This window comes from Polyodon spathula, chromosome 25 (assembly GCF_017654505.1).
Source record: "Polyodon spathula isolate WHYD16114869_AA chromosome 25, ASM1765450v1, whole genome shotgun sequence".
NCBI classification, from domain to species: domain Eukaryota; kingdom Metazoa; phylum Chordata; class Actinopteri; order Acipenseriformes; family Polyodontidae; genus Polyodon; species Polyodon spathula.
The window spans coordinates 16,269,344-16,285,067 of record NC_054558.1 but is presented as its reverse complement, the minus strand read 5'-3'; the positions used below and the strand labels follow the sequence as shown (position 1 = coordinate 16,285,067).

Genomic DNA, 15,724 nt, shown 5'->3' with positions numbered 1-15,724 from the left:
GGGCCGAATGGCCTCCTCTCGTTTGTAAACTTTCTTATGTTCTTATGTTCTTCCAGTTGTCCTGGACAAGGCTTGGTTTGAACAGCTTTTCTTGGTGGTTGCATGGCGTAGTCACCTCATCATCTCTTGTAGATATATACTCCTCCAGCGTTTATTTACAATATTTGCCAGCAGACCCGGCGTGTATTGGAGACCTGCGATTATATAGATCACATGCTTCATGTGGTCATTGAGATGCCGGTAACTCACAACCTTATAGCAACATCGTAAATCAGTTAAAACATCCCAGCAACTTTCAGACCTACAAAAGGTGCTTAATGTTTTGACTGCTGGAATCCTTTTGGTCTCTCGCAGAGGAAAAAAGAACCCCAAAATACTTGCTCTGTACTGTAAGATAACTGTCAGCATCTATCCATATCAAAGTCTAAGATATTTAGGATAACCTTAAAAATAATTACATGCAGTGAAACGCCTCTAGACTATCCTTTCCCCTTCCTTTGTAGTTTTTTTCTATACTTTATGTGGCTGTTTTTGGTAACAAATATGTGATCCATCTTTCTTTGAAAAAATGGTGTGCTTTAACTCCATTACATGGCAAAAGTAGCAGAGAAAGGCAGTTTAGCAATGCAGGGTTGAGAAAAGATGACCTTTCTACCAGTCTGACAAAGAAGACAAACTGCTGCAAACATTCTGCATTATTATTTAATAACTTTTTCTCTGAAAAGCCAGCTTCCCAATGAACTTCTGTACATTGAAAGAGTTATATTGGACATGAAAGCTTATGTAAAAGGTAGAGCTAATTCACTGGTATTGATAACTGAACTGATTGTTACCAATGCTCCAGCAACTGATTTCTAGCACCCCTGTTCATTAGTAAGCTATGTTAGAATCCCCCAAATTGTCCAGTAATTCAAAAGACTGACTTACTTCATGCTCCTTGCCATCTCATTCAGGAAGTGGCCTTTTCTTTTATACGTTACCTACTGAATAACAAAAAGAACGTACTGGATAATTCTAAGCAGTCTATTACACACAAGGAAACCTTATTTGGGTATTGAATTCTTTAAAAAAAAAAAAAAAAAAAAAAAAACCACAAATGTTTAAGACAAATGTTTTTACTGAAGCTTCTAAAAGTTGTAGAAATATGTTCTGACAAACACAAGAGTCTCAGAAACAAGTCAAATCTTTATTAAGAAAATTACATATGTGAAAGATACTCAGAATAAACAACAGAAACAAAAACTGAAAATGGAAATCCATAAGGAAGGCCTTATTTATTTGTGTACTGAATTCCTTCTCAGGCACAAAAGAAACATTTTTATATAGCGTTTGCTTTTTGGATATACTTGTCCACAACTTCCCTCAGTTGCTCAAGGGGGTCTTCCTTAATTATCTCCTGGTAATCTCTTTCAACCCTTTTGTAATGGTCCTGCAGAAATTTCTGGAAGGAAATATTCACCATTTTGAGCTTTGTGTACATCAGAGATATAAAATTCTGCTTGATTATGTCTTGTTTTTTTAAATAAATAATTGACTTTTCTAAAGTCTACAAATTATATGCAAGAGCTAGGATTTCTTAAAAGCCCTATCCCCTCCAACTTGAAAGTTTCCCCACTGGCGAAACCCACTTTAAAAGTTCAGTAGGACTGAAGATCAACGAACGAACTCCGGTCCCACAGTCAAGCCAATAGTCTCCTTTCACCTGCTGAACCAAGCAACTAATGTTGCTAAGAGAGTCCCTGCCTCTGCCTTACTCAATAGGAGTGCAAAGACCAATGCCAAGCTCTATGTGGGTCCCCATAGGAAATTCAGCATGAACAGGATTCAAACTTGTTCTCAATGCAGTAGTGCTTTTACTAGGTGTGCCTTCACACTAAGAAATGTATTTTATACATTATAGCCACCAGAATAAATCTCAGATCTAACATTATTGTAACCAGGTCAAACTTTGTTTTAATCCCTCTGTTTAACTTGATTAGCAATAGTAGCTCATAAGATTCAACTAACCCATATAGAACACTTCTTTAACATCACTGCAGATTTTCACTAACTGCCCTTGAGGTATTAGAAGAGGTAATTACTTCAGAATGGTCTTGCAACTCTCCCATGTATCCCTGCACCATTTGGACAGTGTTCTGGAGGGAGTTTCATTATTCTATTTCATTATCCCTGCACTCGCTTTGACTCTAGATATACCTGACTCTATCCCAACAGATGAAATAAATCCTGTCTGGTTTACCTCCACAAGCGATACATGGTTTGTTACGATGTCAAGGACGCCGCTCAGGTTATTTGCCACAATTCGGCGCTTTTCGCTTGTCTCCTGCAAAACTAGATGATACCTGAAACAAACAAGTTCAGTAACTCATTAGTATTTTTTGTTCAGTCACACAAACTATAGTTTTGATGATTTGATTATAAAAATTAGGCCATTTAAGCAATTTGATTAACTGTTTAATCTTGCTATGCTGCAGTCTTCATTGATGGAACAGAAAGCATTAAGCCTGTAACAGACAGGCGTGTCACGGAATCGCTATGCATTTTAACGGTGCTATACCGCAGGCACACATAAGTAGTATGCACTACGCGACTGACTTCTTACAGTACTGCAGAAAAATGTAATGGTACAGTAGTTGTCAGTACCACATCATAGGCTATGTACTCAAATAGTTTACATATGGCCAAAAGTTTTGCATCACCTAGAACGTTAGAATGGAGACAATTAAACAAACCTATGTATATTAACATAATTTCGATATTTTATTTAACATCACACAATCAAAGAAACAAAATAATATCGCAAAAGTCTACTGGAAACTACAATAGTGCAGTATTTCATGTTAGATTTCGTAATGTCACGTTTTTCTACTTTTGGAAAACTGCTAAATGATTTGTAATTCAATATGTTATCGTAATATTATTCAGAAAGTTTCATTTGAGTTTATGAAGCAAAAATAGTTAATTCTATAGGGTGTAATGCAAGATGTTTGGCCATAGCTCTAATGCCCCCCATATAATCTACTAAATAAAAACATTGGTTTGTTTATCAAAGTTGTTTTTTGTCATTTATATGCAGGTGTGTGAAATGAACGATCAACTTAGCAAACAGCAAGTAGTCTACAACTGAAGTGTTAGAAAATATATCTTTTTACAGTCAGTTTAGTAAAAATAGTGAACTACAGAAATGATTAAAAAAAAAAAAAAGTCAAGTGATAACAGTATCAAATTGGCTACAGGAAAGCTGCTTATCAGGGGCAATGTATAAAATGCTGACCTGCCTGTCCTCCTATGAAATATGGGAGAGATCAAACACTTCTAGCTGCTTGGACCTCTGTAGACAGATTTGATTTGAGTAGCACACTCAGTGTCACAGTGGGGCTAGCGGTATCGTCCCGCAATAATCTGTCCAACACTACATTAAACCAATGGCAGGGATACAGGCAGCAAAATGCTGCATACCGCGCTGCGCTTGTCTATTCCAGGCTTTAATTCCACAATTGTAAGGAAGATTAAACTATGTAATTAAAACATAGTTTTAAAGCTCTCTATTTAGTAGGGCTGTAGTGATATACATTATCGTGATACAGCTTTCTGAATTCTAATCTTTTTCTGTATTAAATTTTATGATGTTATGGACATTGGTACAAATGATCGTTTCTTTAAAAATACAAAAATAGTAATTCACATTCACAATACAAGGGGTTCTTCTTTCCAGTAAACGATTCAATATATACATTTTGACCGACTGTCTGTATAATTGTGACTTGGTTATTTTATTTTTTACTTAACATCACTCAATTAAAGTGTATTTGGTGTTAAAGTCTACTTACAGTCTGGACATGTAACTGGTACCAAACTAAATTGTGTACAGATTTAAAACTTGACACCCCTACACAAGACTAATAAAGGACTGCCTGGGAAATGCCTGAACCTCTTTTAATTACCATACAGTCAATTTAAAATTATAGTTAGTTATATTGCGATTCTCCTCCAATTGCATGTAGATCAATCAGTATTCTTAGCATACCTTAACGTCCATATACTGTCATTTTGTAAATGTATCCTCCAGAGTTGTAACAAGTCACCAAAATTGGGACTAGAGTCGAGTCTTTGACATGTCAAGCTCGAGTCGAGTCACTAAACTGCTTTGGTTTCGTCTTTCCATTTGATTCCTTTATTTCTAAGCAAATTTTGCCACTGTATAAAAGACACATTTCTCTGTGCTCAATTGGGTTTGGTGTTTAGTAATGAATGATACCACAAAACAAAAGAACATATCTAATATTTTCTCACTTCAACACTCCCCCTTATAGTTTTGTTTGAGATACATTAACCAAATGAAAGGACATTTGGTGGCATTTAATTTCATGCTGAGATATTACTTTTTTTTAACACATAGGAGACAAATAGATACATAAAGAAACTGAGGCAATAATGTATATAATTCACAGGTAACATGAATCTATATTACACATCTCTCCTCTTAGTGTAAGCTGAGCTATGGAGTGTCTTTTTCCATTAAATGTCAACTAGACATTAAGGAAAAGATACCGTTTCACAAAAGCACAAAACATAATAAAAACGAGTCTGTTGCAGTCCTAATGGCATAACAAAACATAATGCTGTACTGAAAGTACAAAAACAAATTAATCTTTTCAACTTCCCCTCTGGTCAGGTCTTATACTTAATATACATATACATAAAACTAAGTTAAAGTTTTATGTATATCTACGTTAAAGTATAAGACGTGACTGAAAAGAAAGAAAACGTTTTAAGCCTTAGTTAAAATCTTAAACATAAACCTCTAGTTTCAGACCCTGATTAGCACCGACCTTGGACTACCTAATATTAGTTTATGTAAACTTCCAAATGTTTGTAGTTTTTATTAGTTTGCATTAGCTTAACAAATGTGTACTGTAAACAATGTTTTATTCGGAATTGGATTTAAAGGGGGGAAATTAAAAAACAGCTACAAAGCACCAACTAGCTTAAGAGATATGGTGTCCATAAATATAATATATACAACCATACATACATTGAATAAACAGAATAGTGAGCACCAAATACTTCCAAAATTATTTACTTTTCAAGCTTTCACTAGGCAAAATTGTACTTATTAGAAACATGTCAGATGCATTCATTACCTTTAATTGTGTGCTAACCTGAAAAATAACTCCTAATCAGCACCTTTTCTGACGTGTTTTTTTTTTATTATTTGCCCTGGCATTATTTTTTTAAATATCAAATAAATAACTACCTACTCATTTTGGGAAAATACAGCTGTTGCATTGTGCCCAAGCTTTTAATTTAACTCAGATTCTCATTTTAGCCATTAAAAAAAAAAAAAAAAAAAAAACTACCAGTATAAATTAGTGGCAGTTACTGGTGCTGTGTTTTGAATGCAGTTTATTCATATTGTCACTTTACAGTGCTGGCAGGATGCAGCCTGCATGTTTCTCTCCTGGACAACTGTATAATTATTAAAAGCAAACTCCACCACAGCAGATACTTTGAGTACTCTCCATGTTGTTGTTTTGTTTCTTTCGTGTCTGTGACAAAACTCAAAAATCACTACTTTCCTCAGGATTCCTGTGATCAGAAATCAGTCTTTGCTTTCATTCTACACATTTTGATTCCAGGGCTCCCTGCTGTTTGTGACGTTATGATCACAGAATGGTACTATAGGCTAGAAAGGTGTTTTATTTCCTTAGCAATAGTCTTAACCATAGCAGAAACCGGTTATGTGCAAAATGACAAGGGGGGGGGGGGGGGGGGGGGGGCTGCATGCATTGAAAAATTAAATACGTTTGTTACTGATAAAGACAATGACTCGAGTCAGATGGAGACTTTTTTGCGCAAGTTGAGTCACGTCTTTTGAGCGGAGAATCGAGTCTTTGCTTGCAGGGACTCGAGACAAGTCGATTCATTTGAGGGCAATGACTCGAGTCATGCAAAATGGCAACTTGATTCCGACTCGAGCCGAGTCACTACAACTCCGATATCCTCTAACAAGTTGTGCATAATCCTCTTTCAAAACTACATCCACTTATAAAATAGCCATATAAGATAAACATGAATGTGTATAAATCCACTATAAAACAGTTGAGAGAAAATATTTAATACATTTCTAAAGAAAACAAATACTTCTAGTAGACAGAATGTATGCAACAGAATATTTTCCTTACTCTTGCTGAGTTGCTTTTAACTGTTCCACAGCTTCATCATAACCGTCAGTAACTTTCTTCTCCAAAAGCTTCTTGTGACTCTCCAAGGAATCCAGTTCAGTTGACCACTTCTGCTCCTCCCGCTCTGCCTCCTGCAATCCAGCAAACACAACCACGTTACACAGCAAAGCCTGCTTCTGAGATCAGGAGATGTCTACAACTTTGTTTGGTTAATCAATGTATTTCTGTAAATGAAATATTGCAATACAACTCCCATATATATTAGAAGAGAAGGTCATTTTCCAGAGACATTCTTTTTAAGCATTGGTTACATTGGTGATTGTGGTTTGGATGATAATCTTCAGCACAAATTATGGTTTCAGAACCTTGGATAGCTCCCACCTGTTCTAGCCTAATTTAGCATCACAGTTTGTGTACATTGTTAATATTGCACTGGACACCCCTGTCTAGGGCAGCATATCATGGTTTGATTCGCCTTGAGACTTACATGCTGTTCTTGTTCCAGCTGTTCGTCCAACTTTCGTAGCTGCTCTTTCACCAACTTCAAGTCGTTTGCTTTGTCAGCAATCATGGAACTCACCTTAAAATTAAACCGAGAGGTCACTATAAAATGACATGGAGGAAAAATACTGGCATTTGTTATGAATGCTTTTCAAATACTGTAAGCAAGGAGTAGCTCTCCTTACAAGTTATATTTTGGTTTTATCACAGTGCTCACATGGGCTACAAGGGAAAGTGAGACTCAGATGGATTAAAATCTTAATTGCTTTGATAAAGCATTAAAAAGATTGTATTATACTTAACTCAATAGTAATTACATATCAACCAAAAGTACTTAAAACACCTCCTCTTAATTTATATATTTTTTATATTTACCCCACTATAAAAAATAAGTGAAACTGCAATCAGACAAAAATAACTTGACAATAAATCAATCAATTAAATATCTGTTACCTGCTCAGAGGTCTCCACCATACTTAGTTTTTGGAGGAGCAGTTTATTGATCTCCGCTTCCACTTGAGAGATCATATTCATCAGGGGAGTCTAATTTAAACAATGAATAAATTGAGTAATGCGTAAAACACGATGGACCTTTCAACTTACTTAGTTTTTTGCGCAAAAAAATAAATTAAAAAAAATTGCAGAATCAATACATTTTGCAAACAAATATCAAATAGAATGTCAAATAAAATAAACCAACATACATGAATTTGATTTTTGTAATGACCAATTCTGGATGGACCACAATCCATGGTAAATTTGATTTCAAAGTCATGGCCACAGGCATTTTCAGCTGATGCTGGGATGAGTTTAAGTTTTCTGGCAAGTGTGTGATACTTTGCTAGTTCGGCTTCCACCTTAAGAGAAAAAAAAAAAATTACCTATAAAACCAGTACTTTAACAATCTGAAGATATACTAGCTAACAGAAACAGCTACCCACACTGGATTGCTACTTCAAGACTTGCTGGATATAAGGAGATAACAGTATAGTTTTATTTGGAATACTAGAAAAAACATCTGATCTTGATAAATCTGATGATTTTAGTTTGACACTTAAAATGCAATTTATAAAGAACTTATAATGTGCAAAGAATAAATAAAACATACAGCTTCTTTAGACTTTGCAAGGGTAATTTCCTCATTCCACATATGGTGCTCAGCTTCTGCAAGACTTTTGTTCAGGTTGGTAATTGTTTGTTGCAGTTCATTTCTTTCATGGTTTATTCTCTCTATATCAGCTTGAGAGAATTTCTGGTTTTCAAAGATGTGTTGCAGTCGTCCATTTTCTTGTTTTAAAGCTTCAATCTGCAATCCTGGAAACAATGAGATATGTAAGATTGTTTTTCACCAGACAAATATTAATGTGTGAACCAGCCCCTAGGTACAAAAACTACCACCCAGTATAAACACTAGTTTTATTATGAAACAAGTGACTACCTTTAACCAAAAAAAAATAAAAAAATATGTTTTATATGGTAATGTGATGCCATGTAATTATACTCCCAAGTGATTATTTTCTGAAATACAATACAAATGATATATGTGTTCTTCACCAATTGTAATTCAAAATGAAAATTGTAACTATTTGAGTTTTGAAAGACTATTCAAAACATACAAAAAAAAACACAAGTTCTATGAAGAACTAATATTCCTGTTCCATCCACTCAAACATACAATCAGCCAACAGGCATTCAAACATCCTTTGCCCCATAACTTTTTTTTAAAAGATGGAAATCTCATTTCTCACCATAAAATAAAAATAAATTAAGTGAATGATTTAGTTACTTTAATAACAAGTGACATTGCGATTGAGATAAGATGTGTTGGAGAAGGTTTTCTATGTTAAAGTTCAAAATATTTAAACTTGAGAAGCAAATCTTACCTGCCGCATCCAGCTCCTCTGAGACTACAGTCACTTTTTGCTCCAGGTTGCTTTTGAAGGACTCCAGATTACTGCGGTAACTTTGGAACTTCTGTAAATCTGTCTGTAGTTTAAGTTTTTCTGACTTTTTTGTCATTAATCTGTCCTGTTGAAACAAACAAAAAGGTGGATGTGAATAGACAAGTCAGGCTCAGCACAGAAAAATAAAATTGATCTTATTTTAAAATTGGCTCAAATGTTTATACTGAATAGGGGGAACATGAATCCAATTATCGTTGTCATTCAAAGAAATTACATTCAAATGATGGAGACATAAATCCATAGAAGCAGTTTAGTAAAAACGGTCTAAAATGCCCACTCATTACTGGTCAGTGACATACTTCCTTAAGATGGCTGTCAAATACAACATTAGAGGCATCAATGACATGAAAAAGTAGATTACCATGATCTATACCCAACATAAGCAAAAAAAAAAAAAAAAAAAAAGTGCGACATTAAAATAAACACAAACTCATAAACCCCCAGATTCTGATACTCTCAATAACTTGGGAAATTAAATATTTCTTGAGCCGTAAAAAAACGTACTTACTTGTTGACTCTCTTTTTCCAGTCTTTCCACCTCATCAGTCAGAATTTTGTATTTTTCCTCCAGCGATTCCAAATGGGCTTCATCGACATTATAAAGATCCTCTGGAAAACCATACAAATCCTACACATAACCTGAATGTATATCATTGCACCGATACATTTCCAATTGTTAGCAGGATCGTGGATTCTCTTTGTTTATTGTCTTCCTGCAGATATTGCAGTAGGCTTTATTTAGGCTTTATTTCCTTAAAGTGAACATCTGAAGTATAATTAAATCACACTAACAACAAAGATCTAGTTTAGTATGAAAGATGCAAGTTTACCCATACAGGAGGAACTGCTTTCAGCAAAAACATAACATTTCTCTGGATAGATCAAAAAGTCAGTTCATTTGAGTATGTACAGCTATGGCCAAAAGTTTTGCATCACCTAGAATTTTAGGCTTGAGACATAATTGAAAGAAAAAGTATATAACACAAACATCATTTTAATCTTTTCCTTAACATTATGTAATTTATGAAACTACAAAATGATATTGCTAAAGCCTACCTGAAGTCATAATAGTAGTACAGTATTTGATGTTAGATTTTTAAATGTCACTTTTTCCATTTGTCAGTTTGAGTCTTCTAAAACATGTGCACCCATCTGCAGTAACAATATTACAGGGTTTGCTAAACGGCAGTCACCCTAATTCCTTGCATTGAATGGATTTACTCTAGCTTGGTTTGGTATATTTTGCTGCTCTTAGGATACATACTCAATTTAGGCAAGAACTCTGCATCTTCCTCTTCAAAGGTGTCAGCTCCTTGCATAAAGTGATCATAGCACTTGGAGGTGTAAGAAATAAACAGCTACAAAACAAAAAAGAGAGAGGGTCAAACTTATGATATATATATTGTCCCCTAGTACTGTATGCGATATTTAAATTAAATGTGATGCAGTGTTACAGTTATCCAGACTGGTTTACATGCATACAATAATATTCACAAACAAACAAGTAACAATGGACTGAGTCAACACAAAAACAAACAGTCAGATGCATTCTGAGGTGTAAAAAATTTACAATGTGAGCAAAGTATGTGTTGGTTTCCAGATCGACCTTCGTAACACAGAAGTGCAATACACTTTCATTCACAGGGGTTGGTTACTGTAGGTAAGGTATACAATCCAATGCAGTACCTTATTAAATTCAATTCCATCCTCTGTTTCAATCCCACCATCAGAGAAATCTGGAAACAGTAAGTCTTGTCCCCTCATGGTATCAAAGAGCTGCAGAAAGAGATGAATTAGGCAATTTCTATTAGTATGTTACTAACATAAGTATGATGTGCAGTACAACAGACCTACTGGCTTTAGTAACCTGAGGCTGCCATTTATAAAGTAAATCTGTCCGATAGCATACAGTACCACTCACCTTCACACTGTCTATCAGCCAGATCAATGCTCCCAGTATTTGTGGCCAAGTGTGAGGAGCTCCAATAGAGTACATTGAACTTTTTGAAATAGGAAATGGATATCTGCAATGAAAGGGGAACAATCGTATTTCAACAACTTGAAATCTTTAATAAATTGCCAGTTTTAAGTTGGATGGGAGAATTGGTCTATAAAAGAGAGCAACAAACTGGAGTGTCAGAAGGGTATATTTTAGATTTAACTTGAACAAGATCGTCGGACACATCAGCTTTGAATTATAATTAGGGCTTGTTTTTCGTTTATGAAATTTTATTTTTCTGTGCTTATTTTTAACTATTTGAATTTTATTTATTTATTTTTTTCCAGTGCTTTTGCTTTTATATATTCACTTTCCAAAATAATTGGTAGTTTTTTTTTTTCTGTCAAAACATGTAGTAACTCTTCAGTACTTGCACACGTAAGTCATACCTTCTTTCCTTTGCTGTATTCCACAACTAAATCCTTATGGTCACAGGCACATTCTTCTGGGGTTTTTGTTTTTAGATATTTTTACACGTTGCCATAACTTGCAATTCTGTTTTAAATCCTCTGTATCTTAACTACAATACAGCTTTAAATCCCCAATTGTAATCTTGTTTTAAATCTCGCAGGCACAGCCTCCAATAAAAATGTCGAAATGTGCTGCCACTCAGTAGTTGGTGTAGGTTTAAAGTATTCAGAACGAATTAATGATACTGTATATACAAGTCAGGATGGAGGGACATTACCCAGCTGCAGTTGGAAAGGTGTTTTTTTTTTTCTTAAATTGGAAAGAGGGGAAAGTTAATTGGCTATGCACTGACTTTATTATTTGTTTGCTTTTTGGGTGCTTTATCATTTAAAACCTAAGCCCTAATTGTTATTTGAAAACTAGATCTATCTCTATCATCCCTTTTATAGCCCAGTTGGAGAAAGAGTCAAATGCAGTTCTCTTACCCCAGGTCTTTAAGCATTCTTGGAATCTCTTCCTCAATTTTTGAGGTTGGCATTTGGAAAGTTGGATCCAAGAAACTGTATATGAAGGAGAAGATCTTCAGAAACTCCTTGGAGGTAGGAGACTGCAGTGATTTTACAGTAACTGGACCAGGGAAACCATTCTCTCCAAGATACTAGGAGAAAGACAGGATGTTTCAGGGAATTGTTTAACACTCCCATTGCACAGCAAACTGAGGTTTTCCTGTACACTAGGTGAATGTTCAGACTGCTCTGCAGTGGGTGTCAAATTATATAAGGCTTCATTACCTAATGAATAGATTCTTTTTTTAAAAAACAGTTACAAAAATAAATACATAGAAGCTAGAAATTAAGGATTGTTTTTCATTTACCTCACACAGCTGTCTTATGCACTGCTGGACAAAGGATTTATCATGGAGGGGACGTGGATCTTTGATTTTCTCAGCACCTCCAAAACCACCAAAAGCGCTGTTACGAGACATTCCTGCACCACTTGCCCTAAAACAAGACATGTGTTCAGGGTTAGGTCACACACACACACACATATTATACATACACTTATGGTTTACTTAAAATGAATTCCATTAACTTGAGGACGTTTGCAATTCTGCCGAAGGGTTGTGAATTATGCTGCTTTGGTAATGAGCTATACCCTATAGCTGTCATTTTATATTCCTTCATTACAGAAGGTCATGTTAGGTTGTGACCGATCAACTTTTGGCACCACTTGTACAGTAGTGCAGTAGGTAGGTTTAAAGCACCAAATCTCATGTGACTTTCTGGAATGAGGACATCATGGACATTTCATAATTCAGCTTCATGGTGTACACTGGTCCACTGTATGGAAATGGAAATGCCTTGAATGGTTACTATTTATGCAGAATCCCCCTACACCCATCTCATCAAATTCCAAGTAAAACATAGTACTACATAATAGTCAGAGACAGATAGATAGTTTAAAGAAGTGACCTTTTCTCAAAATTGTAATTTGTACTTACCTTTTCCCAAAGAAGCTGGTTCTTCTTTCCTTTGTTCCAGACTGAGGTTTTGCTATGTTCAACTTCCCAAAGCCTGGACCCTTGCTGCTTGAGATAAATTATCACATACGAAGATTAAAGTCCCTGTTGTAAACAAATGTCCCATCCAAAGGGCAACAGTTGTGTGAAAAAACAAGGATTTATTTTGGAGATATACTGTAAAGGAAGAACTCCCTAAATTACTTGGACCCCCCCTCCCACCTGATTCATGGAATCCTCGAAGAGACAATGGTTGAGTCAAGTTCCCATAAGAGGAAAGAAACTTTGATTTGGTTATCATTTTTAGGTAACCTGCAGTCTGGGGGAAGGAGTCAAGATCGATGAATTCAGCAGGTTTGTAAAATGATAAAATTAAGTTAATTGTTTCAGGAACTAGCCATCGCCATAAAACTTTGAACAGTTTTTTAAATTTATTTTTTACTCCTACATTATCCTGTTCGGCTGCTAGTGCATGCAACAAGACAAACGTTTCCTAAAACCAGAGAACCAATTCACTATATTAAAAGGACAGACACTTGACACTGCTGTAGCTGTATAACACTAGTATTAACCTCAGGTGATCCTTATTAATCTGTGAGAAGTGCAATATGAGCAGATTTCTCAAACTCCTGGCACCTGTCCTTTCAGTAACATACATAAACAAGGGGAGTTCTGAAACCCAGAATTGGGTGCTGGCTATGTGTGGGTTTCTAAACTCCAAACCAATTTATATTTTTAAAACCTAAAACCTATTCTCTATCCCTCTAAATATCAGATCAAGTTTTCATGGGGAAAACAGAAAGTCTTGATCTGAAGTATTTTAAATTCTAGAAAGACATTTTTGTGTAGAAACCTTGCTTTGAAAATAAAGATCAAAAAAGATACTCAAATTAAGGTCTCAATTTTATGGCAAGTCAAACAAAGGTCAACGAAAGATAACTCAAAATTGTAGACCAGTATAGTAATCTAATAAACTACTACAAGGCCGCCCAAAAAAAAAAAAAAATAAATAAAAACATGTACTTCTGGTTACCCGACAGTCCCTATTTTTTTCAACCCAACCCTAAATGTTTATTGATGATAACAGGCAACATTTTTTTTAAATCAATCTGAAAAATTGATCACTGTGCAAGGCCTCGTTTTCGCTCATGTCTAAAACATGTGTACCATGAAAATATTAATAATGCACAAAAAACTCAATTTATGTAGGAGTTTTAAAGATAAAATTCTGACTTGTTTCATTTAACTGTTAATGAATTGCCACATCTATTTTGTTATTTTCAGAATTCCATAAAGATTATAATTATTGCAGATTTGTTATTTTTAATAGGAGACTCATCTTTCTTTTTTCCTTCTACTACAAAATTTACTTTATTTGCCCAGTACGTATATCTGTGCCCATATTTGTTTATTTTCCCAATAACACTGAAATTATTCCGTTACTTTGCCTCTGGTATTTTGTTTTGTGTAGCAGCAGTCTTTACTCAATACTCACCTCTGTGGAGTGGCTAGGCTCATTCTGCCATTGTCAGTTACCCTCATTGGCAGCAGAGACTGCCGGCTACTTGAAGCTCGATTCATCTTCCTGGAAAGAAAACATTTGATTTAAAACTACAGCCAGAGTCAAATATGCTTAATATCAATCCTGTTAATGTCACCCTTTTCTTATTACTGTATCACCATCTAAAAATGTCCTAGACAGAATATAATGGGAGTCAATAGGAACAAGCTTGTGAAAATCACTTTGGATATCTCATGGGTTAAAATCACTCACATTTAACAGTAATACAACTCATTTCCACCCCACTTAATGTCACTTTGGGAAATAAAACACCTAAGATTAGAAGGTTTCTATACAAAGTTATTTGCTATACAGTATTCAGTTTAAGTACAGTATGACATATCTTGCAGAACACAGCAGTATTTTTTGCAGTTCTTATTTGTATGTACAGTGTAATACAGTATATAATAATCACAGCAAACCACTAATTTGTTGTAAAAATGCATTGTATGTTCATGCTTATTTGTAACCTCCTGATAAAGTCAGCTCTGCTAATATTGTCACAAGTTATGCTCAGGCCCTTTGAAGTCATATAAAGGGTTTGACTGTATTTATAAATTGGTTCAGTCAAACTTGCACTGTGTTCTCAGTTCACATGTATCCTGTCATCTTCATATTATCCAGACCTGATCATAAAAAATTAAAATAAAATGACTGCACATTTCCAAATCTTTCTAAGAAAGTCACCAGTGTTATTTTATTAAAATGGCCAAACACAATAATTAAAACATTAAGATAATTCATGTTTTATTTAAGCAATTGCCCAGCCGGTAGCTCTGGCCATAGTGAATTAAACTAAAGTTGGATTCTTTTTTTAGACTGCACTACTGAGGCATTTATTTTCCTGAAATACAGTACATACAAAGTGGCCAAACTACACAAGACTTGACTTTTCCATCAATACTAGTTTCAGTTTTTTTTACATTGGCTAACAAACTTCACCCCATTTCCAAAAGCGAATTTTAAAAAAGTACTTTTACCTAATTTTCTCTCACTAGTAATTTACAGTTATGCCCAAATACCTACAGTTTATGCTATACATCTTAGAAAAGAACAATAAAAAAAAGAAAACCACCAAAAGTTGAAGTTTTCAATATTAGCTTACATTTGGTAATGTACTTGCTGTGTAATCAGTCGCACAGCTGGCACAATAACTCGTAGAGCACTACAATAATTACAAAATAAGACTTAAAAAAGAAAAATCTTCAAAAACAACCCTGTTGCGATTTAAAAGTCAAATGTACCTTAGTTTATCAGCATTGAAGTACTGAACAGGATGATAAATTGAACAGCGCTGTCTCTAAACACTCACTAGTCGTGTGTACCGGTACGCTAAACTTCATACAAAATCTCTTTTTGGCTAATTACACCTATATTATATTAAAAGTGATCACTTTACGAAAAGAATATAAATATAAAAACACTCTGCTTACCTTTTTTTACGATTTTTTTTCTGACTTTTGTTCTGGTTACGACGTTTCGCCGACTTAAAAATTCAAAAATTCCGCCAATATTATTAACGCATGACGTCGGACATGTAGGGACACACACGCACTGGCGCTCTTTTGATTGACAAGTGAAAGC

The 15,724-nt window shown here is 34.9% G+C and overlaps 1 protein-coding gene across 1 annotated transcript; it reads right to left on the bottom strand.

Moving 5' to 3' along the window:
- Nucleotides 1-1,197: 1,197 nt before the first annotated feature.
- On the bottom strand, nt 1,198-15,644 carry LOC121300128 (kinetochore protein NDC80 homolog). The gene is made up of 17 exons (XM_041228549.1): nt 15,574-15,644; nt 14,075-14,164; nt 12,562-12,645; nt 11,935-12,061; nt 11,546-11,718; nt 10,572-10,674; nt 10,337-10,426; nt 9,915-10,008; nt 9,159-9,259; nt 8,570-8,714; nt 7,795-8,000; nt 7,391-7,543; nt 7,140-7,229; nt 6,673-6,765; nt 6,186-6,316; nt 2,240-2,342; nt 1,198-1,441 (listed from the first exon to the last, which is right to left on the bottom strand). The coding sequence occupies exons 2-17, from the start codon at nt 14,158-14,160 to the stop codon at nt 1,319-1,321; spliced, it is 1,902 nt and encodes a 633-aa protein (XP_041084483.1). The 5' UTR covers nt 14,161-14,164; nt 15,574-15,644; the 3' UTR covers nt 1,198-1,318.
- Nucleotides 15,645-15,724: the final 80 nt, after the last annotated feature.

Excerpts from the sequence above, each read along its gene's own strand:
- LOC121300128 (XM_041228549.1), bottom strand. The coding sequence starts at position 14,160 with ATGAATCGAGCTTCAAGTAGCCGGCAGTCTCTGCTGCCAATGAGGGTA. Across the intron at positions 7,544-7,794 it reads TTGCAAAGTCTAAAGAAGCT|GTGGAAGCCGAACTAGCAAA; the intron begins GTATGTTTTATT and ends TTTTCTCTTAAG. Across the intron at positions 7,230-7,390 it reads ATTACAAAAATCAAATTCAT|ACTCCCCTGATGAATATGAT; the intron begins GTATGTTGGTTT and ends TGTTTAAATTAG.